This window comes from Natator depressus, chromosome 3 (genome assembly GCF_965152275.1).
Source record: "Natator depressus isolate rNatDep1 chromosome 3, rNatDep2.hap1, whole genome shotgun sequence".
In the NCBI taxonomy this organism is placed as follows: Eukaryota; Metazoa; Chordata; order Testudines; family Cheloniidae; genus Natator; species Natator depressus.
In genome coordinates this window covers 138,543,158-138,570,281 of record NC_134236.1, presented here as the reverse complement: position 1 = coordinate 138,570,281, position 27,124 = coordinate 138,543,158, and the positions used below count along the sequence as shown (strand labels likewise).

Sequence of the window (27,124 nt, the reverse complement as noted above, 5' to 3'; positions counted from 1 at the left end):
CCACTGATGGCCAATGGGAGCTAGGCAAATAGTTGCCATTTATGCCTTTAGAATTCTCCCTCTATGCCAAGCTTCATCAGAGAAATTACCCAATACACCCTTTTAGTTAATTTAATAGTTCTTTTGAAAAATACAACCCTTACTAGACCCAAGGTCACACAGTCAGTCAGTAGCAGAGCTCGGCTTTGAACCCACTGTTCCCAAGTACTAAGACAGTACCTACTGTGACGAAGTTCCTCCTCTGCCTTGGTGGGTCCTGCACTTATTGGCCGATTTTGCTCGCCTCAGAGATTCACAGTAGCCCTCAGTTTGGGGCCACTTTCGTGGCTCAAATCTGCCGTCCACTCAGATAACCTCATCACTGGCCAGCATGGGGAAAAGGAAGGAGAACAATCCCCACAGTCTCTGCTGGTCCACCTAGTGGGTCAGGAGATAGGCCAGGGACTTTCCCCTCTGGTGGGACCCACAGTCCAAGTCAACTCCTCCTGTATCCAATAGGGAGTTGGGGGGATGCGGGGAACCTGGGCCGGGCCCACCCTCTACTCTGTGTTCCAGCCTAGGGCCCTGTGGATCACAGCTGTCTATAGTGCTTTGTGTAACACCTGTGTGGCAGCTACAACTCCCTGGGCTACTTCCCCATGGCCTCCTCCCAACACCTTCTGTATCCTCACCACAGGACCTTCCTCCTGATGCCAGATAGCATTTGTACTCCTCAGTCCTCCAACAGCATGCCCTCTCACTCTCAGCTCCTTATGCGCACCTCACTAACTGGAGTGAGAGTCTTTTTAAACCAGGTATCCTGATTAGCCTCAATTAATTCTAGCAGCTTCCCAGTTCGCTACAGGTGTCCTAATTAGCCTGCCTGCCTTAATTAGTTCTAGAAAGTTCCTGAGTGTTCTGGAATAGTCCCTGTTATTTTACCCAGGGAAAAGGGACCTGCTTAACCTGGAACTAATGTATCTACCTTCGACCACTCTTTTGTTGCCATCTGGCCTGACCCTGTCACACTACTTACAAGACCAGCCTTCCCTAGAGAGTGAACTGCTTGTATTTGAGTTCCTTAAAACTTCCATTTTTGAGTTTACTGAGTTCTGCAGCTGAAGTCCCAGTTGGCTGCAGCATCAGGGACCTTGTTGTAGGTTTTAGGTCCATCTTGCCATAAAGTAACAAGAGGCCTTATTTATAATGTGTTCAGGAGCAGAGCACTCAGCCTGCAGATTGCAGGAGGAGTACAGGAGGGAGGGACTCTGGCTGATAGCAGCCTTCAGTGAGTGGGACAGTAGATCAGGTGTCACAGACAGAGCAAAGAGCACCCCAATTGTGTCTACCTTCAGAGTTCAATATGAAAAAAATAATGCTTTAAGTGACTGTGGATGGGGAACAGCAGACTGCCTCTGAGCAGGAAGAGTACCCCTCCCATTACATTTCTGAAGATGAACAGGAATGGGGCTTTCTAACACCACTACTCTTTATGCTCTGACAGTGGCAGCAGACGAAGGGCAGGGAGGAAGAAGTGCAATGTGTATCCAGGGCCCCAACACAGAGAGTTGCATGAGGCTAAAATCATTAATATCTATTATGCCCTCTGGTATTACCATGAAGAGCAAGTGCCACAGAAAAGCCTATCAATAAAATCCATTCAATGTTGTTGTGTTTGCTTAAGTGCAAAGGGTTTTGTTTATTGCTATTTTCAATTGGTCAGTTAGTTTTAGATCTTTTGTGTTGCTTATGTTAAATAATAAGATTGATTTTTGGATTGATTTTTAGGTTGTTCTCTCCCCTTTTCATGAACTACTGCTGTACTGATAGCTGGCACTGAAGAGATATTTGCTATCACCACTGCTACAGCAGAGTTATAGAAGCTCACCAGAACACTGGGAAGAATGATTAGTTCTCTCAATGGTCCAGTTATGCTTCTAGGATCAAATACTCTGACATGAAATGCACCAGGATTAAGCTCATTCGTAAGAAAAGATGAGCTGGGAGGGGATGGATCAGATCGCCAAACATTAGCCTGGAAATACCTAGACTCCATGGAACCAATGGTTTGTATCCCAGGAGGTTCAATTCAGCTCTTCCCGCTTCCAAGTTAAATGAAATAAAGAAGAGTGTGGCTTTCATTGATGAGACCTTAAAAACAGACCTGTTTGTTCTAGGTGGATGTTAGAGATCCCCCAATACTTTAAAACTATGTCTACCCTGGAAATTGGACAAAACTTTTGTCTTTCAGAGGTGTTAAACCCTTCCCCCCAACAGACAAAAGTTTTGCCGCGACAAGTGCCAGTCTGAACAGCGCACTCTCCAGCCGACAACGCAAATGCCGCTCGTTCGGGGTCGACTTTTTCTGTCAGCAGGAGAGCCAACAAACCGCAGCTACACTGCACGACTTTTAGCGGCACAGCTGTGGCGACACAGCCATGTCGCTAAAAGCTGCGTAGTGTAGACGTAGCCTTAGTTAGGCCCAACGTCCTTGGCCAGAATGTCTCACTCCCCTACACTGTTGTTCAGTTTGCATTGCATTGTTTATCCTTCTGTTGCTACTCTTCTCTGAAGAGGTGTCTGCCTTAAGTGATTTCAAATGTCTCTACAGTGCTTTGAGATTGCATTGCTGCAGCTGTGCCCGTGTAACGCATCTACTGCAGACGAGCCATAAGATACAATCCCAGTCAGACTGTATGGCAATCCTAGCTCATGTTGTGTCTGTGGTGCTCACTGGACTGTCCTAAAGAGCTGTGAAGTCTAGGGTTAAACTTTTGAAGTGGTAGGTGTGCCCCACTAACGCGAGTCATATGCCTGTATGCACTTGTTTGAAGATGGATCCCTCAAAGGCTAAAGGGTCAGACATTTAACTCATTGTAATAAGTTAGGTAAAGTATTTTAATATGGCATTGTTCAAGACTTGGATGTCAAAGAGCTAGCTGGGAAAGGAAGTTGCTATGGTACTATATCCATTCTAGAAGCCAATCTGTGTAGCTCCAAGGGCATATAGCACTGGAAAGTTACCCAAACTAAATTTAAAAAAAAGAAGTTTTATACTTCTCCAAAGCCATGACTCTAGAGCATGTGGGGGACACATAAAAGGAATAATCCTTTTGTTGTCCCTTCCATGTTTTCTGTACCTCTTTGTACAAAAATAAGCTCTTCTATCTAGGAAGTGAAGATTGCAAAATCAAAATTATAAAATATTTGTATTATTTAACTGTATCATGATCATTGGAAGGGGAGTTAGAGTGCCAGTGTTCCCGGGAGGGACAGTTATTGACAGGACACCAATAGGAACAGGGAAGTTAGCCTGAAGCAACTAAGCCACGTGGCCAGAGCAGTTCACAGGGTTTAATGAAGTTCCACTTGTTCAACTTAGATTGCACTCACCTTCACTCTTTGTGAATGAAACAGTAACTATTTAATCAGCCAACTGTGGCTAACATTTCAACATAGGGTCTTCATTAGAGCCTAAAAAGTGTCCCTTCTTTTGAGGAGGAAGAGCCTCATTGATACCAGAGTTTCAGGACTTGGACAAAAGTCAACCACCATGCAATCTGTAACATCAGCTAATATCCATTATCCATCTCATATAAATAAAGCAATAACCAGTTTAAAGTTATCAGTTTAAAGTGATCAGTTATAACTCACAATATTGTAACACAAATCTAACTAAACTATAACCATTGAATAAGACATCATTAAATACGATTTCTGATCAACTATCAGCATAATTAATCAAATAATACCTGTAAATGTGAAAAGTACATAGGCTCTGATCCTGCAAGCTCTTAGGCCTTGTCTACACTAGAACACTGTACTGCTTTAACAATACCAATGCAGTTAAAGGGGTACAATCCCCTCTAGTGTGGATCCAGTTGTATTGGTAGAAAGAGCTATTCACCTATGAGAAGGGAAATAACTATACCAGTTTTATTACACCTTTGTACCTGTGTAACTGTGTCCATACTAGGACTTTCACCAATACAAGTATTTTGATAATTACAAAAAAAAAGTCACACTGCTAACCAAAATAGTTATACCAGTACAACTCTTAAAGTGTAGACCAGGCCTGAGACCCTGTCCACATGATAAGAAGGGTGCTTTTCCTCCTCTGAAGTTATCTTAACACAGTTGCAAATGCCCCTTAACACCAACATAGGCTTGAGTGTTAATGCTACAAAAAAACCAGCTAACATGATTGTAAAGGTGTCAAACTGTGTCTACCTAGGTGTTGCGGTGGAGTTTCCAATTGTGTTTAACTAACTTGATTGAGCTAAATTGATTGAACCCCCCCCCCACACACACACACCTTTTTCATCATATAGGTACAACCTGTGGAATTTAACCTTAAAACTGAGAAAGCCGGACAGGAGAGAGATAGGGAGCTACAGTGGGATGAAACAGATGGAGTCTGCGGGGAGGAGTGGCAGACAGAGCACAGTGGGAGAGGTAGTTCTAGGCAGTGAAACAGCAATGTAAAATATGGTTGAGCACTGGGGAAGAAATGGACTGGACAGTGCATCAGTCCTGCAGCCTTCTTTAGGAAACATAGAGATTAGTAAGAAACCAGGGGAGTCACACCACTGATCAATGCCAATGGTTCTTGGGTCAGAAAGGTTGGCAAGAGGGAACCGTTAAGAACAGGTCAGGGAGCATTTCTCAGGTCAGCAGGAGAGGAGTCACTGTGGAAGGGCGAAGATGCAGTCCTGAGGTCATAACTCATAAGGGACCATGGGTGGGAGAAGGTAAGGAAACAGTGTTGCAGTTAGGAGAGGTGACTGGGTCATTTTATGTATTCCCAGACATGGTCTTTTCTCTTTTATTAAAGACACAGGAAACAATGTGTGAGTCAAATCCAGACTGAGCATTCACCACTTCGGTAATCAGGCTCCAATCAGGGACCAGGGCCCCATTGTGCTAGGCATTATATGCACATATAACAAAGTCCCTGTCTCCAGGAGTTTACTATTTAAGTACTTATTATAATTATCAACCTGTTAAATTATTATTATTATTATTAGAGTTTATTTAGTGAAAAAATACAACAAATCTATTTGGCAGAAAATATTGACAAACATCACTGGGTCTTCATATATAATATAAACATTTTACTTACCTCCAGTAACGATGATATTTGCTTTTCCACAGTATGTGAAGGCATTAACTCCTCTTGGGACAGAAAACTCCCTGACAGGTCTGTAATCATAAACAAGACATTTGATCAGGTGGGAAATTTTTGTCAAAGTAGAATCTATAGCAATTCCAATCTGTTTTCCTGAAGACTTGATACTGTGTGGTGGTTGGCAAGGGCTATTTTATCCAGACACACAGGTTGAACTGATGGCACAAAAATCAGTATGGATGGGAAGGAGGGACTGTTTGTGCTGGGCACTCCTGGCAAAAACAGACAGATAGTATTATATCATGTTTAACTGGTTATTTTCACAATACTAAAGTATTTCTATATATAACATAGGCAGTACCTTATTAAAAGGAAATTGATTCATACATTTGTTTAAATGCAGTAACTAGCATTAGCAATAAAACTGCAGCAGGTTAGCTTTTCAGCTGAAATAGCATGATTTCTTATCTTGAATAGCTGAAGCAATATAAGCCTGTAGCAAAGGGACCCCATTCCCCTGCAATAGCACCCTAAATTGACCCTGCAACAGGAAGGCTGGTGACATTCACTCCAGTTATGAGTCCTGACCTATCCCATATCCTTGCAACCAGGCACCCTCTCTGATCCCTGCCATACATTCCCCTTCTTAGCTTCTTTGTAAAGAAAGAAGACAATCCCTTTCCAGGCATTAGCCACCTAGAAACTGCACAGTTCCATAAGGATTAGGATAACGAAAAACTACACTGATCACCAAGCTTTCTTCCCAAACCAAACAGCAACAGTGGTTCCATAGTTAATTGGGATAGTCATTTTGTTTGCATCACGGAATTAAATGTTTGAGCCACAGTTACTTATACAGAATGGTCATTTAATATATTTCTATTTTTAGGGTTACAAAATTAATTTTAACATTTGTGTATTCTGCAAATGTCTAAATATAATTTCATCTAGCTCCTGTCTGAAGCTCCTTAGGGAAATGTACTTCTTCCAACAACTGGAGACACATGTAGAATAAATGTTTAATGAGAAAAAAACCCTAAAGGAACCTTTGCATTTAAATGATATATAACACAGTATCCAGTGGTGGTGCATCCACCCCTGACTATATTTTTGATACTTTATCTCTCCCCCTCCTCACCTTTCTTGGGGTTATTTCCAACTTTCTAAACCTCTGAACACCTTCAAATAACATTTCCAGGCTCTGCTAGTGACCCAGTGAGTGACCTTGGTCAATTTGACCATTTTACTTTCTCTCATCTAAAAAATACACAGAATACCCATAAAACCAGAAGTTATGGGCTTGATGCAGGAATTACTGGAAATGTATGGCCCGTGTTATGCAATGGGTGAAACTATATGACCATAATTGTTGCTTCTGCCCTTAAAATTCTACCTGACAAAGAGACTGTGAGCGGATCTAATGTTTAGAGATCCTTGAATGAAAAGCTTTACTTATAGTTTCTACTCCTGTCAAATTTTGTATGCCCATATTATTTCATTTCTTAATTTTGTCATAACTCACTTTCCCCAAAATCACAATCTGGTATAAATCTAAGTACCAAAGCCAATTTAACCATGTCTTGTATAGCTTCATTAGTGATGTCCTTTAATAAGTTCAACTACATATTAAACCACCAAAAATATTTAGTTCCTTATCTATTTCTCACATATTCATATTAGGGCTGTCGATTAATTGCCATTAACTCACGTGATTAACTAAAAATAATAATTGCTATTAAAACAAGTAATTGTGGTTAATCACAGTTTTAATCTCACTATTAAACAATAGAATACCAATTGAAATGTATTAAATATTTTGGATGGTTTTCTACATTTTCATATATATGGTATTCTGTGTTGTAATTGAAATCAAAGTGCATATTTTTATTACAAATATTTGCACTGTAAAATGGTAAACAAACAAAATAGTATTTTTTCAATTCATCTCATCATACAAGTACTGTAGTGCAATCTCTTTGTTGTGAAAGTGCAACTTACAAATGTTGATGTGTTTGTTACATGACTGCACTCAAAAACAAAACAATGTAAAACTTCAGAGCCTACAAGTCGACTCAGTCCTGCTTCTTGTTCAGCCAATCGCAAAGACAAACAAGTTCGTTTGCATTTACAGGAGATAATGCTGCCCTCTTCTTATTTCCAGTGTCACCAGAAAGTGAAAACAGGTGTTTGCATGGCACTTTTGTAGGTGGCATTGCAAGGTACTTACGTGCCAGATATGCTAAACATTCGTATGCCCCTTCATGCTTCGGTCACCATTCCAGAGGACATGTTTCCATTCTGATGACGCTCGTTAAAAAAATAATGAGTTAATTAAATTTGTGACTGAACTCCTTGTGGGAAAATTGTATGTTCCCTGCTCTGTTTTACCCACATTCTGCCATATACTTCATGTTGTAGCAGTCTTGGATGATGACCCAACACATGTTGTTCATTTTAAGAACGCTTTCACTGCAGATTTGACAAAACGCAAAGAAGGTACCAGTGTGAGATTTCTAAAGATAGCTATAGCACTCAACCCCACGTTTAATAATTTGAAGTGCCTTCCAAAATCTGAGAGGGATGAGATGTGGAGCATGCTTTCAGAAGTGTTAAAAGAGCAACACTCTGATGTGGAAACTACAGAACCCGAACCACCAAAAAAGAAAATCAACCTTCTGCTGGTGGCATCTGACTCAGATAATGAAAATGAACATGCGTCGGTCCACACTGCTTTGGATCATTATCGAGCAGAACCCGTCATCAGCATGCATGCATGTCCCCTGGAATGGTGGTTGAAGCATGAAGGGACACATGAATCTGTAATGTAAATATCTTGCGATGCCGGCTACAACAGTGTCATGAGAATGCCTGTTCTCACTTTCAGGTGACATAAATAAGAAGAGGACAGCATTACCTCCTGTAAATGCAAACAAACTTGTCTGTCTGAGCGACTGACTGAACAAGAAGTAGGACTGAGTGGACTTGCAGGCTCTAAAATTTTACATTGTTTTATTTTTGAATGCAGGTTTTTTTGTACATAATTCTACATTTGTAAGTTCAACTTTCATGATAAAGAGATTGCACTACAGTACTTCTATTCAGTGAATTGAAAAATTCTATTTTTTGTTTTTTACAGCACAAATATTTGTAATTAAAAATAAATATAAACTGAGCACTGTACACTTTGTATTCTGTGTTGTAATTGAAATCAATATATTTGAAAATGTAGAAAACATCCAAAAAATTGAAATAAATGGTATTGTATTATTGTTTAGCAGTGCGATTAATCACACAATTAATTTTTTTAACCATGCAATTAATTGCGATTAATATTTTTAATCACTTGACAGCCCTAATTCATATGCATTTTCATCATTAGCAAATGAATTAATGTGCAATATATTTGAATTTATGTAGAAAAGTAGGAAAGGAATATGCATTATTCTTCAAAATAAGTTATTACAGCAGTTCAAATAAAATCATTCAGTTGTTTTGTTTGCTTGGTAAATTTGCCTACTGATGAAAACCCAAAGCAGACAGCTAACAACATTTATTTTTAAAGGTTATGTGAAAGAAAATAACATATGGACAGTCCTTGGCATTTAAAAGTTAATGAGCAAAAACCAATATAATTTTATGAGGGCTCATTCTGTAGAGCTTTGCATGACTAATTCCAATTATATCTTAGTTTTAATTAGCTATCTTTTACAAATGACATAGCTACTATAATTGTAGAATTTTGAAATGTACTAATTTCCCATGCGGCTCTTTCAATGAAGAGTTTGTGCTCCACTGTGACATGCATGGCTCTACTTACATGTTGTCCTCTAGTCTCTTTAAGTCATCCAAAACGAACGAATGAACACTGTCTAAGGAGCAGGATCCAAAACAATTCAGGACAGAGATAAACTTAACCTTCACAACCCAGTCATCATGGAGTTTTCGTTTAATACTGGGGAGAAAAAATAGGTGGTTATTGTATAATATATGCTGTGTATATTATAATAATAAGGACTTCCAGGTTGTCATTAAAAGTGCAGACCATGAACACTTACAATTCAGAGCAAGAGAGGTGAAATACCTTAGATCCACCAGCTCCAAAGCCACAGACATTTAAAAGTTTACATAATGACACATTTCTTTCATTTGGAGACAGAGTAGGGCCTGCGGCACACAACTGAGCAGTTCTGATTCCATCTAATAGAGGATAATGGAGTTACACCAGGGTAAAGCTGGACTAAAGCAGTGGTGAACTGGGCCCATTGACTCTTACTCTGTAGCTGCTCTGTGTGCAGATCTCCCATTGAAAACAATGGAGTTGCCTTCACACAACAGCTAGAAAATCAGGATAATTGTTTTAAAAGCTATTTTCATTCTTATGTTAGGCCAGGTCAATTTTTAAGCAATTTTAGAAGCACAGATCATAGAGAACCGGAGTTTAATTATCCAATGAAAAAACTACTAAAATGATAGTATTTTACTACAAACAACTTACTTCTTGAATTTCCTGGAATCCAGGATCTGTAATTGTGATTTCTTTTTGGCTTTGGATTGCTTTAGTCCAAAGTCATCACTGGTCACTGTAAAAAGGTTGACATGACCCCCATCATCTCCCATTAGGATGTCATCCTTAGCTAGCTGATCTCCTAAATTCACCGTACAAACACAGAGCAGACAATGTTCCATAGGTTTGATGATGAAGCAATTATCCTGTGAAATACAATAAAGAACTTATTTGATACTGCACATGAGCCCCAAAGAAACTGAGCATAGTCTCTACCATGCTCATTCATGTATATTAACATCTAATTCTTGTCTCAAGGTTTTCAAAATCTTGTCATTCCAGATGTTTTGTGATACCATAGACTCATGCAGCTGGTAAATAAATGGGAGTTTTGCTACGGACTTCACCCGAGCTTGGATTTCACCCAAAGACTCCAGCACCTGAGTATTAAAGATATTTTGTTTGGGTTTGGGTTAGGAAATATTAATGATAAATATAATGGGAGAATTCATCATGCTCAATGGTGTGCCCCTATATTGTGAATTAGGATCTTGTTTGTTTAAAAACTTCTTGTTTCTTTGTGCAGGAAACATGTGGACTGGTACAGTATTAGAAGTCAAGTGACAGGGATCAGCAGAAGCGGGAGACATGTTGGCAGCCTGTTCAACTTGGGGCAGGTTCTATAATGAGATTTTGAATCATCTGGATTCTACTGTTCATTGACTATTGCCTCACTTTCTTTTGTATTCAACAGAATATGTACTTGCCATGCCTACCTTCTGTGAGTGTGAGAGAGCAAAATGCAACTGGCTTCCACCCAGAGCTATGTTGTTGAAACAATACACCACTTACGATATAACTGCTTGTATCCACACTCACCATTTTGGGTTTATTCACATCATAGTACCTGAGAACTGATACTTTTGAGATAATTTCTTTTACCTTTTTGAAGGCAATTTCTTGATTTGACACCCACATTCAAGATGTGTAGGACTTTAATAGTTCATTCTGTGGTTTTATCACTATAGAAAGGTCTTGTAGATATTGACCAAGGCAATTTACATCCTCAGGACATATCTGAGTTTTGATACATTAGTTGGTGCATTCAATTCTCAAACTTCTTTCACTTTCTCAGAGCTAGGACTCATTCCCTCTTTCTTTATTCTCTGTCCCAAAAAACTTGATTTGGGGTAGGCAGAAAACACAGTTTTCCTTATTTAGCTTCAGTCTGAACTGATTGATTAGGTTAGAACTTCGTTGAGGGCTCTGTTGTGTTCCTCCATCAAAGACTCATATATCAAAATATTGTTCATTACAACTACAGATTTTCCAAAGAAACATGGGAGAACTATAAAGGAACACAAATGGAGATGTAGTTTTCATGAACAATTTTGAAAGCTGTTAGTGTGTGATCCTTTGATCACACACACTCTGAATGCAAAGCTTTTCCTTTGTAATTTATTTCTGTGATGAACTGGCCCATGCAGTTAGAACACCTCCAGAGCTGCGTCAGGTGACTTCAGCTCTAGGAGAGGTTGAAGATGATTGCAAGTCCCTTCTGAGATGACTGTGATACCTGCTCCTGATGAATTTTAAAGTCTATAAGCTTTCCATGAATATTCAGTTTCACTCTCCAGACAGGCTGTGTGTCATCACATGTGATAGATCCATAAGCAATGGCTCTTGATTGTCTATCATATGAGTCAACTCCCTGACTGCTTTGATGAAGCAAACTGCAAAATTACCATATTTTGTGCATTTATTACACCTTGCACCTCCAGTGAAACAAACATCGGTTGGGCTACGAATTTTTCCACATCTTGTGCAAGTAGACTGAAAGGCTTTGGAGTTTGACTGGAATTTGACCCTCTTAGGCTGGGAGTTTCTGGTTTTTCAAGTTGCTCCTGCCCTTTGTTCTGCTGTTTGACCAGTTCAGACTGCTTTGCTATCTGTACAACTGTGGCTAGGGTTTGGTCTGTTTTTAATAGTAGCTGCTGTTAAAGATTTTTATCTGTTAGCCCAATAACCATCCTGTCTCAGATATTTTCATGTTTTGCAAATCCAGGATCATAGTTGTCAGCCAATGGATGCAGAGCATTTATAAAACATTCAACATAGCTCCCTGGTTCTTGGATTCTCTGGTGAAAACATGCTCTTTCAGAAACCACATTTCTCCAAGGTATAAAGTGTCCATCAAACATAGCCAGAACTCTTTCATAGTCACCTTTGTGACTGTCTTTAATAAAGTCAAAGGATTTAAAGAACTACTTTTCCTGCTTCCTCATAGCATAAATTAAAGAAGATACTTGAAACCTCCAGTTTCCTATGGCGCTTGCAGCAATTCAAAATCTTGCAAAATACTGCTTTCAGCGTGTCCATTGTGAAGGTTTGTCAAAGCTGAAGTTCTCTGGGGGCATTGAAGAGTGGCATGTTGATGAGATCCTGCAGCCTTTATTGCTTTTTCTTTCTGTTTGCAACTTTTGTTGCTATTCTTTCTGTCTGCAATCTTTGTTGTTCCTTCCCTTTTTTTTTTTGCGACCTTTGTTGCTGTTTTTCTTCTGTTTCTTGTTCTCCCCTGGCACTAATCACACTGCTGAAACCATATCACGTACTTCTTGTACATAGTAGGTTGCAACTAGCAGGTCAGGATTCTGTATCAGATACAGACTGACTACAGACCATGAGGAAGAGGATAGGTAGTGGGGAGGCTGATAGGAGTTGTAGTCTCCTGCTTAATAGATCCATCACACTATCAAGCTACTCCAAAAGAAGGCTGCATTAAACTTCTTTTGAAGACTTGTCCACTAGTCCTGAAGCCTCAAACATTTCACTTGTCCCAGAAGGCCATTCTCTTTCTTTCTTTCTTTCTTTACTAACTCTTCTGCAGGAACTCATTGTCCACTCAATAGAATTCACCCTACCAGGCAGTTGGAACAGGGCTATATGATGTGAACACAAGGATGCTTTAGTGTGTTAGGTTTTCTTTAACATTTGCATGACCCAAAACAATACCTGGCAGCTGCCTTGTGATTTATAATCCCAGATGACAACAGTCCTTTCAGTTACAGCAACAACCCGTTTGAGCTGAGTAAGATAATCGCATCCAGTAACCCAGGAACTATCCTGATGAAAGAAAAGGGATGGTTGAAAGATTTAGTCCATGAGTAGGGCTCCTAGGTGCTAGGATAATACAAATAATCATAGGATAAGGACCTTTTATTTTAAGGTTCTTGTACATTTGATTTCATGAAAGTGAAGAATTTACAATTTATAAATTTGTTAGAACCAGAGAGAGTGTCGGTAACGTAGTTTTGCCAACACACTTCTGTTTGACCTATTGTTACAGTTCTGGGCTAGAAATTGTAGATTGTGTAGTGGTTTGGTGATGAGGGCCAGTGACCATTATGGACTAGGTTAATAGGATCAAATTTGTTTTTATCTGGGGGTAAATCCAGCATCTCACTTTGGCGCTGCCAAGGTCCCACTGGTGGTGGAACCAGTGCAATTCTGTTTTGCAATAGGAGAGGAAAGATGAGGGGATGCACCCCTTAAGTGTTGTGGATCCTAAATGTGCAAGGATTCCTTGCATAATAGCACAGAGGGTGCCAGTGAGGGTGATCTATGGGCATGTGAGGCCACACAAGGGGGCCACATTACAAAAGCAAAGGGCTACTTTGAACACTGAGCTAAAGTAGTTTTAATGGAACACTTCCAGAGCTGTCCCACAGGCTTGGGTGGGAGATGCCCACCTCAGACTGAATACTTAGGGTAGGTGCTGGGCTATGAATGTGAGCCTTGATGCAGGATTTGAACTTAGGTTTCTGGAAGTAAAAGGATAGGTCACTAATCCTTCAACCCACTATGCAACCTTGACCTCTACATGCCCAAAATTTCACATATTTTCAGGGTTAAATCATCCCATTCTATCTACAGGCAGGATCTCAGAGGAGTGACAGAAATGAAGAACTTTTATCACTACAGAGCAGAAATATTAGTCTGCTGAGTTCTTCTAAATTCCTGTTAGTGCATTAGAAGAGATCCATCCCACCTCTCTGTTTAAGCAAATGAGATTCCTAAAGGAAGTGTCAGTTTGGCCCAAGAAGAGGAGCCACTGTTAGCTCGAAGTATCATAAATTTTGATTGTACTAGCATGGCTTTTTACGTAGAAAAGATATTTCACCCCTTGCATGAAATATATATAAATACACAGAAGCCTCCTTATATGTGAACCCAGTAGCTAGGTGGATATACAGTATATCTTTCCATCTCCATCAATACGACAAGCAAGATTACTATTGTACAGGTCCCAGTGTAAACAACTGCACTTGAAAAACATCAGGTCAGATCCTTGGCTGGTGTTATTCAGGATAGTTCCCAGTGGCTCTAAAGGGAGCTCTGCTGATTTATACTAGCTGAGAACCTGGCTTATAACATGGATTTGGGACAACCTCTAGAAAATGCTAATTGCATTGGAAGTGTTTGGTAGGCAGCTGCTGCTACTGCTGGGACTTATGTTTCTGAGGAAACTGTCCCTACCCAGGAAGTGACTCTAGGAAGAGGATGCATAAAATAAGCACCAAGGGTGCTGTGAGAGCTGCTACTTCAGCTGCTGCTAGCACCCCAATTTCCACTGCTGGTCAGATTTTTTGATTCTGCTGTTATTTTAAAGGATCCAACACCTCATTCTACAGCACTGCTTATGCCTGGGGAAACTTCTTCCCTTCCCACCTTCCTGAAAATGTTACTGCTTCTGATTCAACCTTCAGACTTTATGGATGGGGAATATTTGCCTACCAAATATCAACTATCACTCTGTGTGTGTGTGTGTGTCCGCACATGCTGCTCGTAACCCATTTCTGAGCATTACTGATGGTGTACTCTATTGTAGGCAGCTGGGAAATGTTGGTGTTTCACAGGTTCTAATTATTGTTTGATAATTTTCACAGTTGGTCTTCTTACCCAAGAGTAGTGTGTGTATGTGGGGTCATTGTAGGCATTTGTAATAAATAATAACACTAGTTCATATACAGCACTTTTCATCAGCAGATATCAAAGCACTTTACCAAGGAGATATCATCCCCATTTTACAGATGAGGAAACTGAGGCATGGGGTGGTAAAGTGACTTGCCCAAGGTCACTCAGCAGGCCAGTGGCAGAGCTGGGAATAGAACTCAGATGTCCTGCATCTTGGTCCAGTACCCTCGGTGGCTAATATGTTAACAGGTAGGGAAAGGGTCTCCTTTATGGTTAGGTTTGTTATTCAATATTTATAGTACTGGGCCTGGAGTTCTGTGACAAGGTAAAGGGTTAACAGGTTGTCAGATGGTTGCTCAAGGCAGAGTATAAAAGGAAGGGGAAGCTGAAACAAAGAAGAACTAAGAAGAAAGGTGTGTCTTTTCCCCTCATGGCTGGTTGGAGCAAGGAAAGCCCCTGGGAATTACTGACCAGTATTTTTCAGTTGATTTCTTTTTGTGTTGCAATTGTTGTGTGCGCAATAAAAAAAGTCCCAAAGACAGGGCCTTAAAAGACTAATGCCTGAAGCTTTAGTTCCCTTCCCTGACTAGTGAATATGCTGACTAGCTTACAGTTGCATTTTAGCATGTCTAGGAAAAGTAAAAGAAAGAACATTCTATATAACTACAGGCTTGTCTACACCTAAAACGCTGCAGAGGTGCACCTGTGTTGCGATAGCACTTCAGTTAAGACACTATGTGTGCAAACAGGAGGGGTTCTCCTGTCGGCATTCTCCTGTTGGTGTAGGTAATCCACCTCTCTGAGAGGTGGTAGCTAGGTCGACAGGAGAATTCTCATGATTTGAATAGCTCCAACTAGGCATTACTGGATTACTTCTAGTCAATTCCCTCCCTCCTGTGAGAAATTCTGTTCATTTATACCCATGGGTGGTGCGTATAAGAGGGTTGGGGAGGCTTAGCCTCCCCAAAAAAGAGTGGCCCTGCAAGGGAAAAAAATACTGTATGTGGCCCAGGCTCATCTCCCTTTGGACGTGTGCCGGCCCACTGCCTTTGGAGCACTGCCACCAGAAGCTCCCTAGAAATGTAGGGGGCCACTGGCACCTGTGCTTTGACCCTGCCCGTGCTACGTCTGCACTCTGCCCTGAGGCCCCGCTCCTGCTCGGCCTTTTCACCCCTGTGGCAGAGAGGAGCGAGCAGTAAATGGGACAGGGCCTTGGGAAAGAGGCGGAGAGGGGCGGGGCCTCAGGGGGTAGGGCCATGGTCCAGCCACTGCTGGCCCCCCTTTCTAGGGAGTTTCCGGTGCTCGCGTAAGCCTCCCCAAATGAAAGAGTCGTGTGCCACCTATGTTTACATCCTCTTGGGACACTCAGTCTCTAATGGACCTTTCTAATTCAATCAGGGGAGGAGAAACCTGGTGTTTCAGAAGATAAATTACAGCAGTAAAGACAAAAGAGGAGGAAACAAATATATTTTCTCCTCCATGTAGTTACACATCCTTGTTGGGGATAATTAATTCTACGGTGGAATTTTCAAAAGCATATAAGTGACTTAGGTGCACAAGCTCCAAAATTAATGGACTGTGTGCTCCTAAATCACTCAAATTAGAATGGTAAGAATTTATGGCAGTCAGAAATCATCACCTCCTGTAGCTAAAATATTTTATATATCACTGAAACACTCCCTCTGCCTCCCCTTTTTATGGAAAAACTGTAACGTCTTTGGTGACACAAAAAGATAGACATTTGTACATGTTGTTTATGCCACTGGCTCAGAAAAATGGATATTTAGACTGACACAAAGTGTGGAGGTTATTTTTCCAGAGCATGAAGTTTTAGTTTTACCAGACATTACTCACTCCACTACCCAAGACAAAAATATTTTTAGCTTTGGTTCCCACTCTATAGTGTGTTCATATGGATTTCAGACTCCTTTCTACCTACTGATGTCAGGTAGCTCATAATACAATTCTGTATTTGTTTTACAATCACAAACAGCTGGGCCGTGCACCTTATGTAGAGTAAGAATGAGAAATATAATAAATTATGAGTGATTTGTATTCAGTGGAATTGAAAGAGGAATTGTTAGTATCTTCTTAGATCTATGTATTCATTTTTACTTCTGACTGAATGTAATCTTGGCTGTCTTTAACATTCAGAGTTAGACTATTTATTAAGAAAAAAGAGAGGCGATGTTGCGTGGGAATGCATTAGACTTTTCTGTGGATTTTTATGTAATGTGGAGGTTTTCTTTACAAAGAATATATTTTTTGCATCCTTTGTCTGCTGGTAAGAGCAAAAGCCAGAAGTTATGCATGCCTTCACTTTTGTTAAATCACTGCTCACTTTATGTTGGAATTCACAAATTTAAAAAGTATTTGGTAAATCACAGGAGATATAATTCTCTTCCCACAGATTTTGTGCAATTTAAAAGGAAATTATTGCTATGTTGCTCAGACTTGCACACAGGAACTTCAAAAAGAGGATACCGCTTTGCATTTTTTATTTGCAGATCTCAATTCTTTACAAAGGTGAGTATCATTAACGTAACACCATTTTACAGATGGCTGGTATAGGCGCAGAGAGCTTATATGATTTTCCCAAGTTCACAGAGCAAGTTGCAAAGTTGGAGAGAGAACACAGGTCTCCTAATTCCTCCTCCACTGCCCTGCTGCCTGATGAGGCAGATAAAACTCAGTGCTTGAACGTTGCTTAGAAAAGACCTTAAACACCAAAGTGCCGTCTGTCTGTGTAGACACTAAGGGTATGTTTACACTGTAATAAAAACCACGGCACCAATTCTCAGAATCTGGATCAGCTGACTCGGGCTGGCACTGTGGGGATATAAAAGTGCAGTGTAGACATTTGGCCTTGGACTGGAGCCCAGGCTCTGAGATCCAACCCCCTTGCAGAGTCTCAGAGCACTGGCTCCAGCCCGAGTGCAAATATCTACACTGCACTTTTATAGCCCAGGTACCCGAGGCCTGCAAGCTCAAGTCAGCTGACCTGGACCAGTCGCACCTATGCCATGCCATGGGTCTTTTATTGAGTATAGACATACCCTAAGCTTCCAGGGCAATATGGGCAATGAGAGCGTTATGCCCAGCTAGCAGCAGCTTGTATCTGTATGTGATTATAAATAAAAGACAGGATAGAGTTGATAGTGACAAGCAGATATTCTTTCCTGACCAGACCTTTCAATCAAACATATTCAGCCCTCTTTTTTGTTGCATTTGGAGGTACCCAGCCTCACCACTGCAAAAGGTTAAAAAGCATGTGCTGGGTCTGAACAAGGATCGAGTAATCTGATTGCAAAGGAAGTGCAATCAGACAAGAAGCAGAGGATGGTGCTTCTGCACTTAGAAGCAAGAAGAGTTTTCCCTTATAAAATGGTTAGTCACCCTGAATTACGCCAGCAGCTGTTAGACGTTTCAAATGCATTCCGAATCTAAGAAGAGTAAACTGCTGCAAAGTTGTGTGTCGGCTTCTCAGAGGCAAAAAAGGCAAAGCATCAGTTTCAGATTTCATTGTCTGCTTGAAAAATTTATCCAGGGCCTTTGTCTTTCTTTAAAAGAAAGGCTGACTGAGCTGCTGCTGTTGGCTGCAGCTCCTGCCTTAAATTGAGGCAAGTCAGTGGCAGCCAAATATGATGGAGAGCTAAGCTAAAGCCATGGAGGAAGTCTAATGATCTGATTCTACAGAGGCCAGTTTGAGAAGGATGAGAATTGGGAAGATGCTAGAGGAAGGGACCCTTTTATGATAACAGCCAACCAACAATTCATTGGATATTTCAAGCATTGTGCAAGTTGTATCAAGCGAACAAATCTCTTTGTCCCTGGAGTATGTCAGAAGGTAGCCATGGTTTCAGCCAGGACAGTGGTTATTTTTGCAGAATTGTCTGTAACATACCACATCTAAGGCCACAAAGCATGATTATGTAATAGGAAGATACAGGGTCCACGGTTAATAAGTAGACCAAAACTGACAGATGTGACAGCTGGGATCAAGTGCTTTTTGCTCAAGAACAGAAGAAACAACTGGCCCATAAACTTAGGGTTACATAAATTAGCTGGGACCCCAATTGTACTGACTTACAAAAGCCGGGCAGTGTTGTTGTAGCCGTGTTGGTCCCACTATATTAGAGGGACAAGTTTTTGAACTTACACAGAACTCTCCTTGTCTCTCTCATCAACAGAAGTTAGTCCAATAAAAGATATTTCCTCACCCACCTTGTATCTCTAAGAGCAGAGCAGCCACATGTAAGTGTCTGCTTTGCTGTTTAGAGTTTAGGATTGAAACACATGCTGAGAGGGCATTTAGAGGTTCTGCATAATTATATAGGTGGAAAGAATCAAAGGATTAAGCTGAGAAGTACAGAATAGCTGACTGTATAATGGAGAGGCACGTTGAGTGGTGCAGCTAATGCTTTATGAGCAACACCGTACATAGGAGACATTACTTCCCATGCATAGTACTCTGCTCCTAGTAATTGGGTAGTGGTACAGTTACTCTAGAAGAGTCACATGAACCTTGGGCGACACACTGCCTTCTGTTTACTTGTTTCTGACGAGTCAGACCCTCTTGATTTGGGAAATGACTAACAGAGCTGAAAAGTTGGAATGCAGTCCTACCGTCAGGTGTAAACTCAGTGTATTGATTGCTTCACTGTTGGAAAGAACAGAGGACCATTTTAATGAAGTAAAATAACCCTGTCATTTCTGGAAGGGAGACCATTACAGTTTTGCAAGGCAAAAATCTATGCTTTGTGGAGTCAGGCGGTGGACAAGCAGTTAAAAAAATTGCAAGGGACGAGAATCATCTCCAGTGCTATTCAATAAAGGAATGTGATGATATGTGCAGCGAGGGTGTGGGTACGTGTGGGAGAGGGTGACAGATTTGGATTAAATAGGAACTGTCACAGTCAGCTCCTGCACACTCAAAATCCACACCATAAATAAAAGAATTTCATGTTTTTCTTTAAGATTTTCTTTCCCAAGTGTAGAGGTAGCATGTTCTGAGGTTGCCCTCTCTCTCTATGGTTTTTAGAAGGCACCTACCACTTTCACATTTAACTCCGAAGGCAGAGGAGAGTTGACATTACAGAACAAGAGAGAAGTATTAGGTCTCAGTAGTGATCATGGTGGGGAGAAAGGAACATGGTTTATGCAAAGGCAGTGGAGAAAGAAGACAGTTTAAACCCAATCTGATTAGACAGCTTTCTCCCCTCTTTCACTTCTATTTGTTTTAAAGCTGAGAAAAGAAAGTGAAAGTTATATAGCTTGTTAATTCCTACTTAAAACATAATACTTACACTAAAGTATACACTAAACAGTGTATGTGCAAAACCCTAAGGAGGTACAGAACTCTGAAGAGTTGCACTACATATACACTGTTACAAGCCAATTCTGTTGCAACATTGCCTTAAAGTTTGTAAATAGATCATTTAAAACAAATATCTTACTACTATAAAATAAAGAAATTAGAAAGCCAGAAAAAATTCAAACCTATCATTAAAAAAAACCAAAAAACACCTTCCAGAAACAGGAATTGGAAGTCTTGTTCTAAAAATCTTACTGTTGAATTCTGCTCCAATTTAAACCTGTGAAGACCTATGGTCAGTAGAGTTATTTCAGACTTACACTGGCACAAAGAAGCAGAATTTAAAACTTGTACTGTCAGAAAATCTGGAAATACTCATTTAAACTACCAACACCTGCAACATTGAACTGAGGAGTAGTTAGACTTTCAAACTGCATCTTGAGTATTGACTTAAACTGTGTGAATTTTCTAACACTTAACATTTTATTCTCCCCACTAGAATAAGGAAGGAAAAGTTTAGCTCCATTTTTATTAGACTATTCCAATTTCTCAGTGTAACTCTCTCAATTTTTTCCTCCTACCTAAGGTGCAGAACCACCAAATAGCTGCTGAATGTGGGTTTCAGCACTAAACTCTAACCAGCAAACGAGATATTCTCAAAATAGAACTTGGCAGCAGTTAGTCCCTAGGCAAATGCTATAAGGAATATGCATCCATGCGTTGCTATGTAGACTTAGCTTAATGCTCTGCAGCACCTCAGTGAAACCCTTCTGCGTCACAAGGGCCATGACTATTAATCCCCTCAAGGATTAGCAGTGAAACAAGAACCAATTTAAAGGCCTCAGGATCCTTTTCCCCAAGTTAGGCAGAGAACAAAACTATTTGCAACCAGATTTAAGTCTCTGTAATTATATAGTACTGGGGAAGGCCTGCAATGAGTTGATACTAAGTAATACAGGCAGGGCTTTCTTGGATAAAGTACAATGTGGGCAACAGTCCAGCCATGTTATTATATAAGCCAAGATGTTTATCAGAGAACTGAGCGTTACTTAGATGGCATTTTCACTAACAAGGAAAAAGACACTTGCATAGCTGACAAATTTGAGAGCCTTTTAAAAGCAGTAGGTTTGAAGATTAAATGTGTGTGTGTGTGTAATGTTATTTTTTGAAGGGTTGAGGGAATATGAAAGTTCAGGACATGGAGTAATACATAGGCCATATCCTTCACAAGAGGAGGAGGATTTGGAATTAATTGCCTTGTTTGAGTGAGCAAGCGAGCAAATACACACACACGAGTATAAATTTGTCCTTTAGTAAAAAATTGTTATACTAAAAGCTCATCAAGATTATTCCTAACGAACTATAATGATCTTATATTGATATAGCACCTGTCCTTCCTGAAGACTCCAATGAGCGTCACAAGAACTAGTTTATATCTAAACATACATTCACACAAAACACCCTGCATACAACTCGAGGAATCATTTCATGGCCCACTGCAATACAACCAGCTCTGGGTGGGAGGAAGAAGGCCGACAGGCAGAAAATTGGTGCACAGTCCCCACTACAACAGAGGGGAATTTTGACCAAGGACATCAACCAAGACATAGTTTCTCCTTTAAGATTTTCCTGTTTTGAAGAGATAAGCCATTACTGACTGACAGGCTAAAAAAAGTTTCAGAAAAATTCAATCGTAACACACACCACCTGCTATTTGTCTATACAGCAGCAGATTGCAAGTGTTAACAAAACAATCTGAACTCCAAATATGTCCTTTATTGCCTTAAAATGGTATTTATTTGCAGATTTATTTTTGCATAATGCAACAGCAAACAATGGATACAAAGATGTGTGCTGCATCAGTTTATTAAAAATTGTCAGTCAGGAAGGAATTCAGCATGGAGAAATGCACAGGAACAAATGGGCTCTGGAAAAGCAGTGAAAGAACAATTTTTCTTTTGCTTTTTTTAACATATATGAGTTGAGGATTCACATTTTAAAACTGTCTGTGCCAAATTTATCTTTCATAACTCCACTGAAATTACTCCAGGGATTCATGACTATTAAAGCCAGAAGGGACCATTGTACTCTAGGTGGAAAACCAGAGAGAGAGAGAGAGATGGGTTCCTTCCATGAAATAGCCACAGCCAGCCTCATGGAGGGTTATGCAAGAATGAAAACATCAGCACTGCTAATAAAGATAAACAGGAACATACAGTGCTGTACACTTTGAAAGGTGATAAGACCCAAAATGAAAGCCCCTGACACATGAAACATAACACAGCCAACATAAGTCCTATTAAAAGGCCTAGGCTTTGTGAGTGCTCAGAAACTAGCAGTACCAAGCCCTGAAGAAGGCTTCAGCATGTTAACAGATTAGTCTTAATACTGACAAGTGTCATGCAGGTAAACCTCTTGGCAGCAGAGATTATCTATAGCTATGTGGCAGGCATCTGTGGAATTCCTCTGGAACTGTTAAAAAGTGTTGGACCAGCTATTCTTTTGTGGCTGTAGATCCTGTTCAATATTATGGGAGAACAGAGTCAATCCTGTCGGACTGGCAAAAAAGGCATCATTTTACTACTCTGGAAATGTAAAGACAGCAAACAAGACTGTTGTAATTATTGTGGCATTACTCTATCTGTCCCAGAGAAAGTTTTTTTCTTTGGTTTTGTTGGCTCAGGTTGTTGATATCTTAAGGACCAAGAGAAGAGCACAACAAACTGTCTTTACTCCCCGCCATACCATGACAGAGCAAATCTTCACAATGTGCCAGCTTATCGAGAAGGCATGAGAATTCAAGCACTCCCCCCATTCACATTTCTGGTATCAAGGCTGCATTTGACTCTGTTGACAGGGAATCACTTTGGGTGATCTTGAAATTCGCAGGTCTTCCTGGAAAGCTCCTTAGAACGTTCCATCTTATATTCAATGACTCCTCAAGCTGCATTCTTGTGTATGGGAAAAGAATCAACTTCTTCTGAATTAGGTCAGATGTTCAACAAGGATGTGTTGCTGCCCCAGAACTCTTCATTGCTGTCCTAGACTATGCACTTGACCAGGCACTAAGTAAATGTATTTTAGGCATACACCTTGACAAGAACCTCACCAACATCAATTTTGCTGATGGCAAAGTTCTAGTTTTCAAACCAGAGGGCAAGCTAGTTGTGGCACCTGAAGCCCTGGAAAGCTTAGCGGCAAAAGTCAGCCAATTAATTGGGGTAAAGCCAAAATTGTTCCAGTTATCAATTTCAAACACTCTGTGGGCTCCAGCATCTTAGCAGGTGACCATCCAACCAAGATTGTCAGTTATTTCACCTAAAAGCATAGTCGGACATGGGGCACCTCACCAAGAATGTTTTTGCAAACTGAACACCTTCATAAATAGAGAGACAAAGCTGAGGATATATAATGCTTTGGGGTCAAAATTTGATCTATGGGATTGAAACATAGAATCATAGAATATCAGGGTTGGAAGGGACCTCAGGAGGTCATCTAGTCCAACCCCCTGCTCAAAGCAGGACCAATCCCCAACTAAATCTAAATCCCCAACTAAATCTAAACATGGCCCCTCACTGTCAAGACTGAAAAGCAGTTCCACACCATTCAGATGAAGCATCTCTAAATTATTAAAAACATCAAATGGTATAAATTCAGGTCAAATGAAGAGATCAGCTTCTTAACTAAACAGGTCCTACTGTCTCAAACAGTCACCCAGTGCACTCTAAGATGGTATGGTCATCTACTCTGAATGCCTACCCACTTCCCTGTGAGAATCATCTTCAACTTTAACCCAATGAGAGAAGGATGGAAGAGATCCCTGGAAGATCTAAAGCACGATGGCGGGATGGTATTAAACACCTTTCCCTCACATCCTACCCCATAGATTCATAGATACTAAGGTCAGAAGGGACCATTATGATCATCTAGTCTGACCTCCTGCACAACGCAGGCCACAGAATCTCACCCACCCACTCCTGCGATAAATCTCTCACCTATGTCTGAGCTATTGAAGTCCCCAAATCATGGTTTAAAGACTTCAAGGAGCAGAGAATCCTCCAGCAAGTGACCTGTGCCCCATGCTACAGAGGAAGGCGAAAAACCTCCAGGGCCTCTTCCAATCTGCACCAGACTTTTTTTAGGAAAGAACATCATGGAGGAGCATAATGCATTCAGTGGCCTCTGCACCATTCAAGCAACAGCATAAAATCTAACCATGTGGCAAAACTCTTGCTATAAATCAGTGGCCTTGAGGCAGCACTCCTGTTGGTACTGCAATCCTTTAATGACAGGCAGCTGCCAGACCAGCCTAAGCACTCCCACTACTCCCTTTGGCCTGCCCTGTCTCACCCCCTCACTCCACCTCTAGCACCACTTTCCTACTCCTGCAAGAGGGTGTCAAACCTAAGCTGGTCCTGTCAGGGCCGGCTCTAGGCACCAGCAAAACAAGCAGGTGCTTGGGGTGGCACATTTCTAGGGGTGGCATTCTGGTGCCGGCCATGCTGCCCCTAGCAACGTGCCCTCTCCGCCCCAGCTCCGCCTGCTCCCCTGCGCGCGCTGCTCCGCTTCTCCCCCCTCCCTCCCAGGCTTGCTGCACATGAAACAGCTGTTTCGCGTGGCAAGCCTGGGGGGGAGGGAGGAGAAGCCGAGTGGCGGCGCGGTCGGGGGAGGCGGCGGTGGTGGAGCGGAGGTGAGCTGGGGCAGGGAGCGGTTCCTCTACCCCCTCCATTACTTCCTGTGCTCCCTCCCACACCCTTGCTCACCTCTGCTCCACCTGCTCCCCTGAACGCGCTGCCTCTCCCTCACCTGAGAGGGAGGGGGGAGACGCAGAGCGGCAGTGTGTTCAGGGGAGCAGGCAGAGCGAAGGTGAGCTAGGGCAGGGGGTTGCGGGGGAGGGGGAGCTGCAGGAAGCAATGGTGGGGGGGGAAATGCAGCACGCCCGGGGGAGGAGGCGGGGTCGGGGATTTGAAGAAGGGATTGGGAAGGGGCGGAGTTGGGGTGGAGCCGGGGGTGGCACAAAAAAAAAAAGCAGGGGCGGCCAAAAATTTTTTTGCTTGGGGCAGCAAAAATCCTAGAGCCAGCCCTGGGTCCTGTATCCCAGCTCCTCCTCTATGTCCTCCCATAGCTCCCTGGAGCTTCTGCCTAATCCTCACACCTCCCTCTAATTCCAACCATCCTGCTTTTTCTAACCTTTCCCCTTCAGTCTCATTACAATCGACTGCATTTGACCTCTCTTCCCTCATTACGAGGCCTTGCCTCAAATCTAATACTCACCATTCCATCCAACCTTTCCCAGCTCTCTGCTTCTGTGCCGTTCCCCTTCTCCCCCTCACTTCCCCATCCATGCCTCCCTGATGCTACTGCGGAGCTTCCCACCCTACCTCCTGTTTACGCTCACCTCAGCTCTCATTCAACCAAGCAGCAAGATGATACAGATTGATGGATGATCTAAAAGTGGCATCACAGACCAGATTAAATCAGATGAAAACATCTTAATTTCAGACAGAGAAGAACAGATTGTTAATTCTACCATGCTGTTTCTGAAGATCTGTGACCAGAAATAGAAGTCCTGCAAGGCAAAGATGTCCAGCTATACAGAAATTAATCAGGAGATACGGCAACACATTATTCACAGTTCTTCATTCTAACACTAATTTAGCTGTTGGGGCTATGACCTCAGCTCATGTAGTTTAACACAGCACTCCTGAAGTTATTGGAGATGCATAGATTTATATCAGCTGAGGATATAAATCCTGGAATCTTACTAAGAGTTCAGATACAGACTACTGAAACGAAAATTACAATTTTAATATACACTCTTTATTTTTTAAAACATATATTTGGTTCCCAAGTAGTTCCAGAATGGCTAACTTTATAACAGCATATATTTGAGCTGTCTGGAAAATAGAGTTTCTGTCCCATGAAAAAATATCAGGATTTTGAAATTTTCTTTCATCCTGATTCAGGACGAAAAGTCAAAATCTTGAAGTCTTTTGCCGAATGAACTATTCAGCAACAGTTCATTCTGGACATATCAAAACACTGGTTTCAACATTATTGAAAATAACTCAATTTGACCTTTTTTTAACACAGAACAGGAAGTCCAATAGCGGCCATTTTTATTTCAATTTGCAGTGCGTCAGTCAGTCAGGAGAAGGGCAAGAGGAGGGCTAGTTGAGTAGTGAGGGGAGGACTGTCTGACATACAGACACAAATAAATAAAAACTTCTTGTCCCTAGGATGGGAGATGAGGGCAGTCAGTGACCAATAGCTAATCCCAGAGATCCAAGATTAGGGCTAATCTACACTACAAAGACTTTGCTAGCATAGCTATACTGACAAAGGCTCCTAGTGGGGACAACGCTTACACAGGTTAAACCACCTCCCCAAGTGGCATAAACTCTACTGGCAAAAGGAATCTTAGGGTTAACACTAAGGCCAGGTCTACACGACAAAGTAACTCATTTTCACTGCAAAATACCCAATGGATTCTTTGATTATATTCTCCAACCAGCAGGCAATAAAATCATCCTAAAGGTTTCCAAAATATTGAAAGTTCATTTATGTTTGTTCAGGAAAATCAGGGTCACTACTAAAAAAACCCCTAAACCCACAAAAAACCCAAACAAGCAATGAAAACAACAACAACAAAGAAGCTGTGCCATGGTCCAGCAGTATTCCCTTTCCTAAACAGTATTTCCCAGAATTGTTACATTTAAAAAGAGTCAAAGAACACCTTCCTCCTGTGGGACCTTCCTTCAAATCACATTTACATTCACACGATGAATCCTTCAGTAAAGCCCTGGGGACTACAGAAATTTGAGGTCCATGTCAGACAAGCATAGGATTTATGCAAGGCATTTAACCCCTGTTTGGTTGTGACACCTTAATAGTAGATTGTGGGTTAGCACAGCCAGACATCGGGTGCGATTTCCACTTCATTGACATGCATGTCACAACTTTTTTAACCACTTCTGACAACATCTATAAAAACCACAGAATTTTATAGGGGATCTGATACAAGGATATTAACACAGAGAACTATGAAGTTAGGAAGGTGCCAATGCTCAAACAGTAACAGAGAACACAAGCCATAGCTGGTTTCCATATCCTGACCAAAATAATACACACCTACTTGTGCATGGTAGGGTGTTTCTGCTATCTTGTCACAGTCATGTGTGTCTATTTTAAAATACATCCCTGCAGTGACTACAAAGGTCAAATT

The 27,124-nt window shown here is 41.3% G+C and overlaps 1 protein-coding gene across 1 annotated transcript in view; it reads right to left on the bottom strand.

Moving 5' to 3' along the window:
* The window catches only part of WDR64 (WD repeat domain 64), a 129,475-nt gene that overhangs the window by 77,930 nt on the left and 24,421 nt on the right, over positions 1-27,124 (bottom strand). Inside the window, exons 6-9 of the mRNA XM_074948905.1 lie at positions 12,624-12,734; positions 9,603-9,817; positions 8,925-9,059; positions 5,102-5,181 (exon numbers count right to left, since the gene is read on the bottom strand). Of these exons, the coding sequence (XP_074805006.1) occupies positions 5,102-5,181; positions 8,925-9,059; positions 9,603-9,817; positions 12,624-12,734 (541 nt within the window). The remainder of the gene's footprint in view (positions 1-5,101; positions 5,182-8,924; positions 9,060-9,602; positions 9,818-12,623; positions 12,735-27,124) is intronic.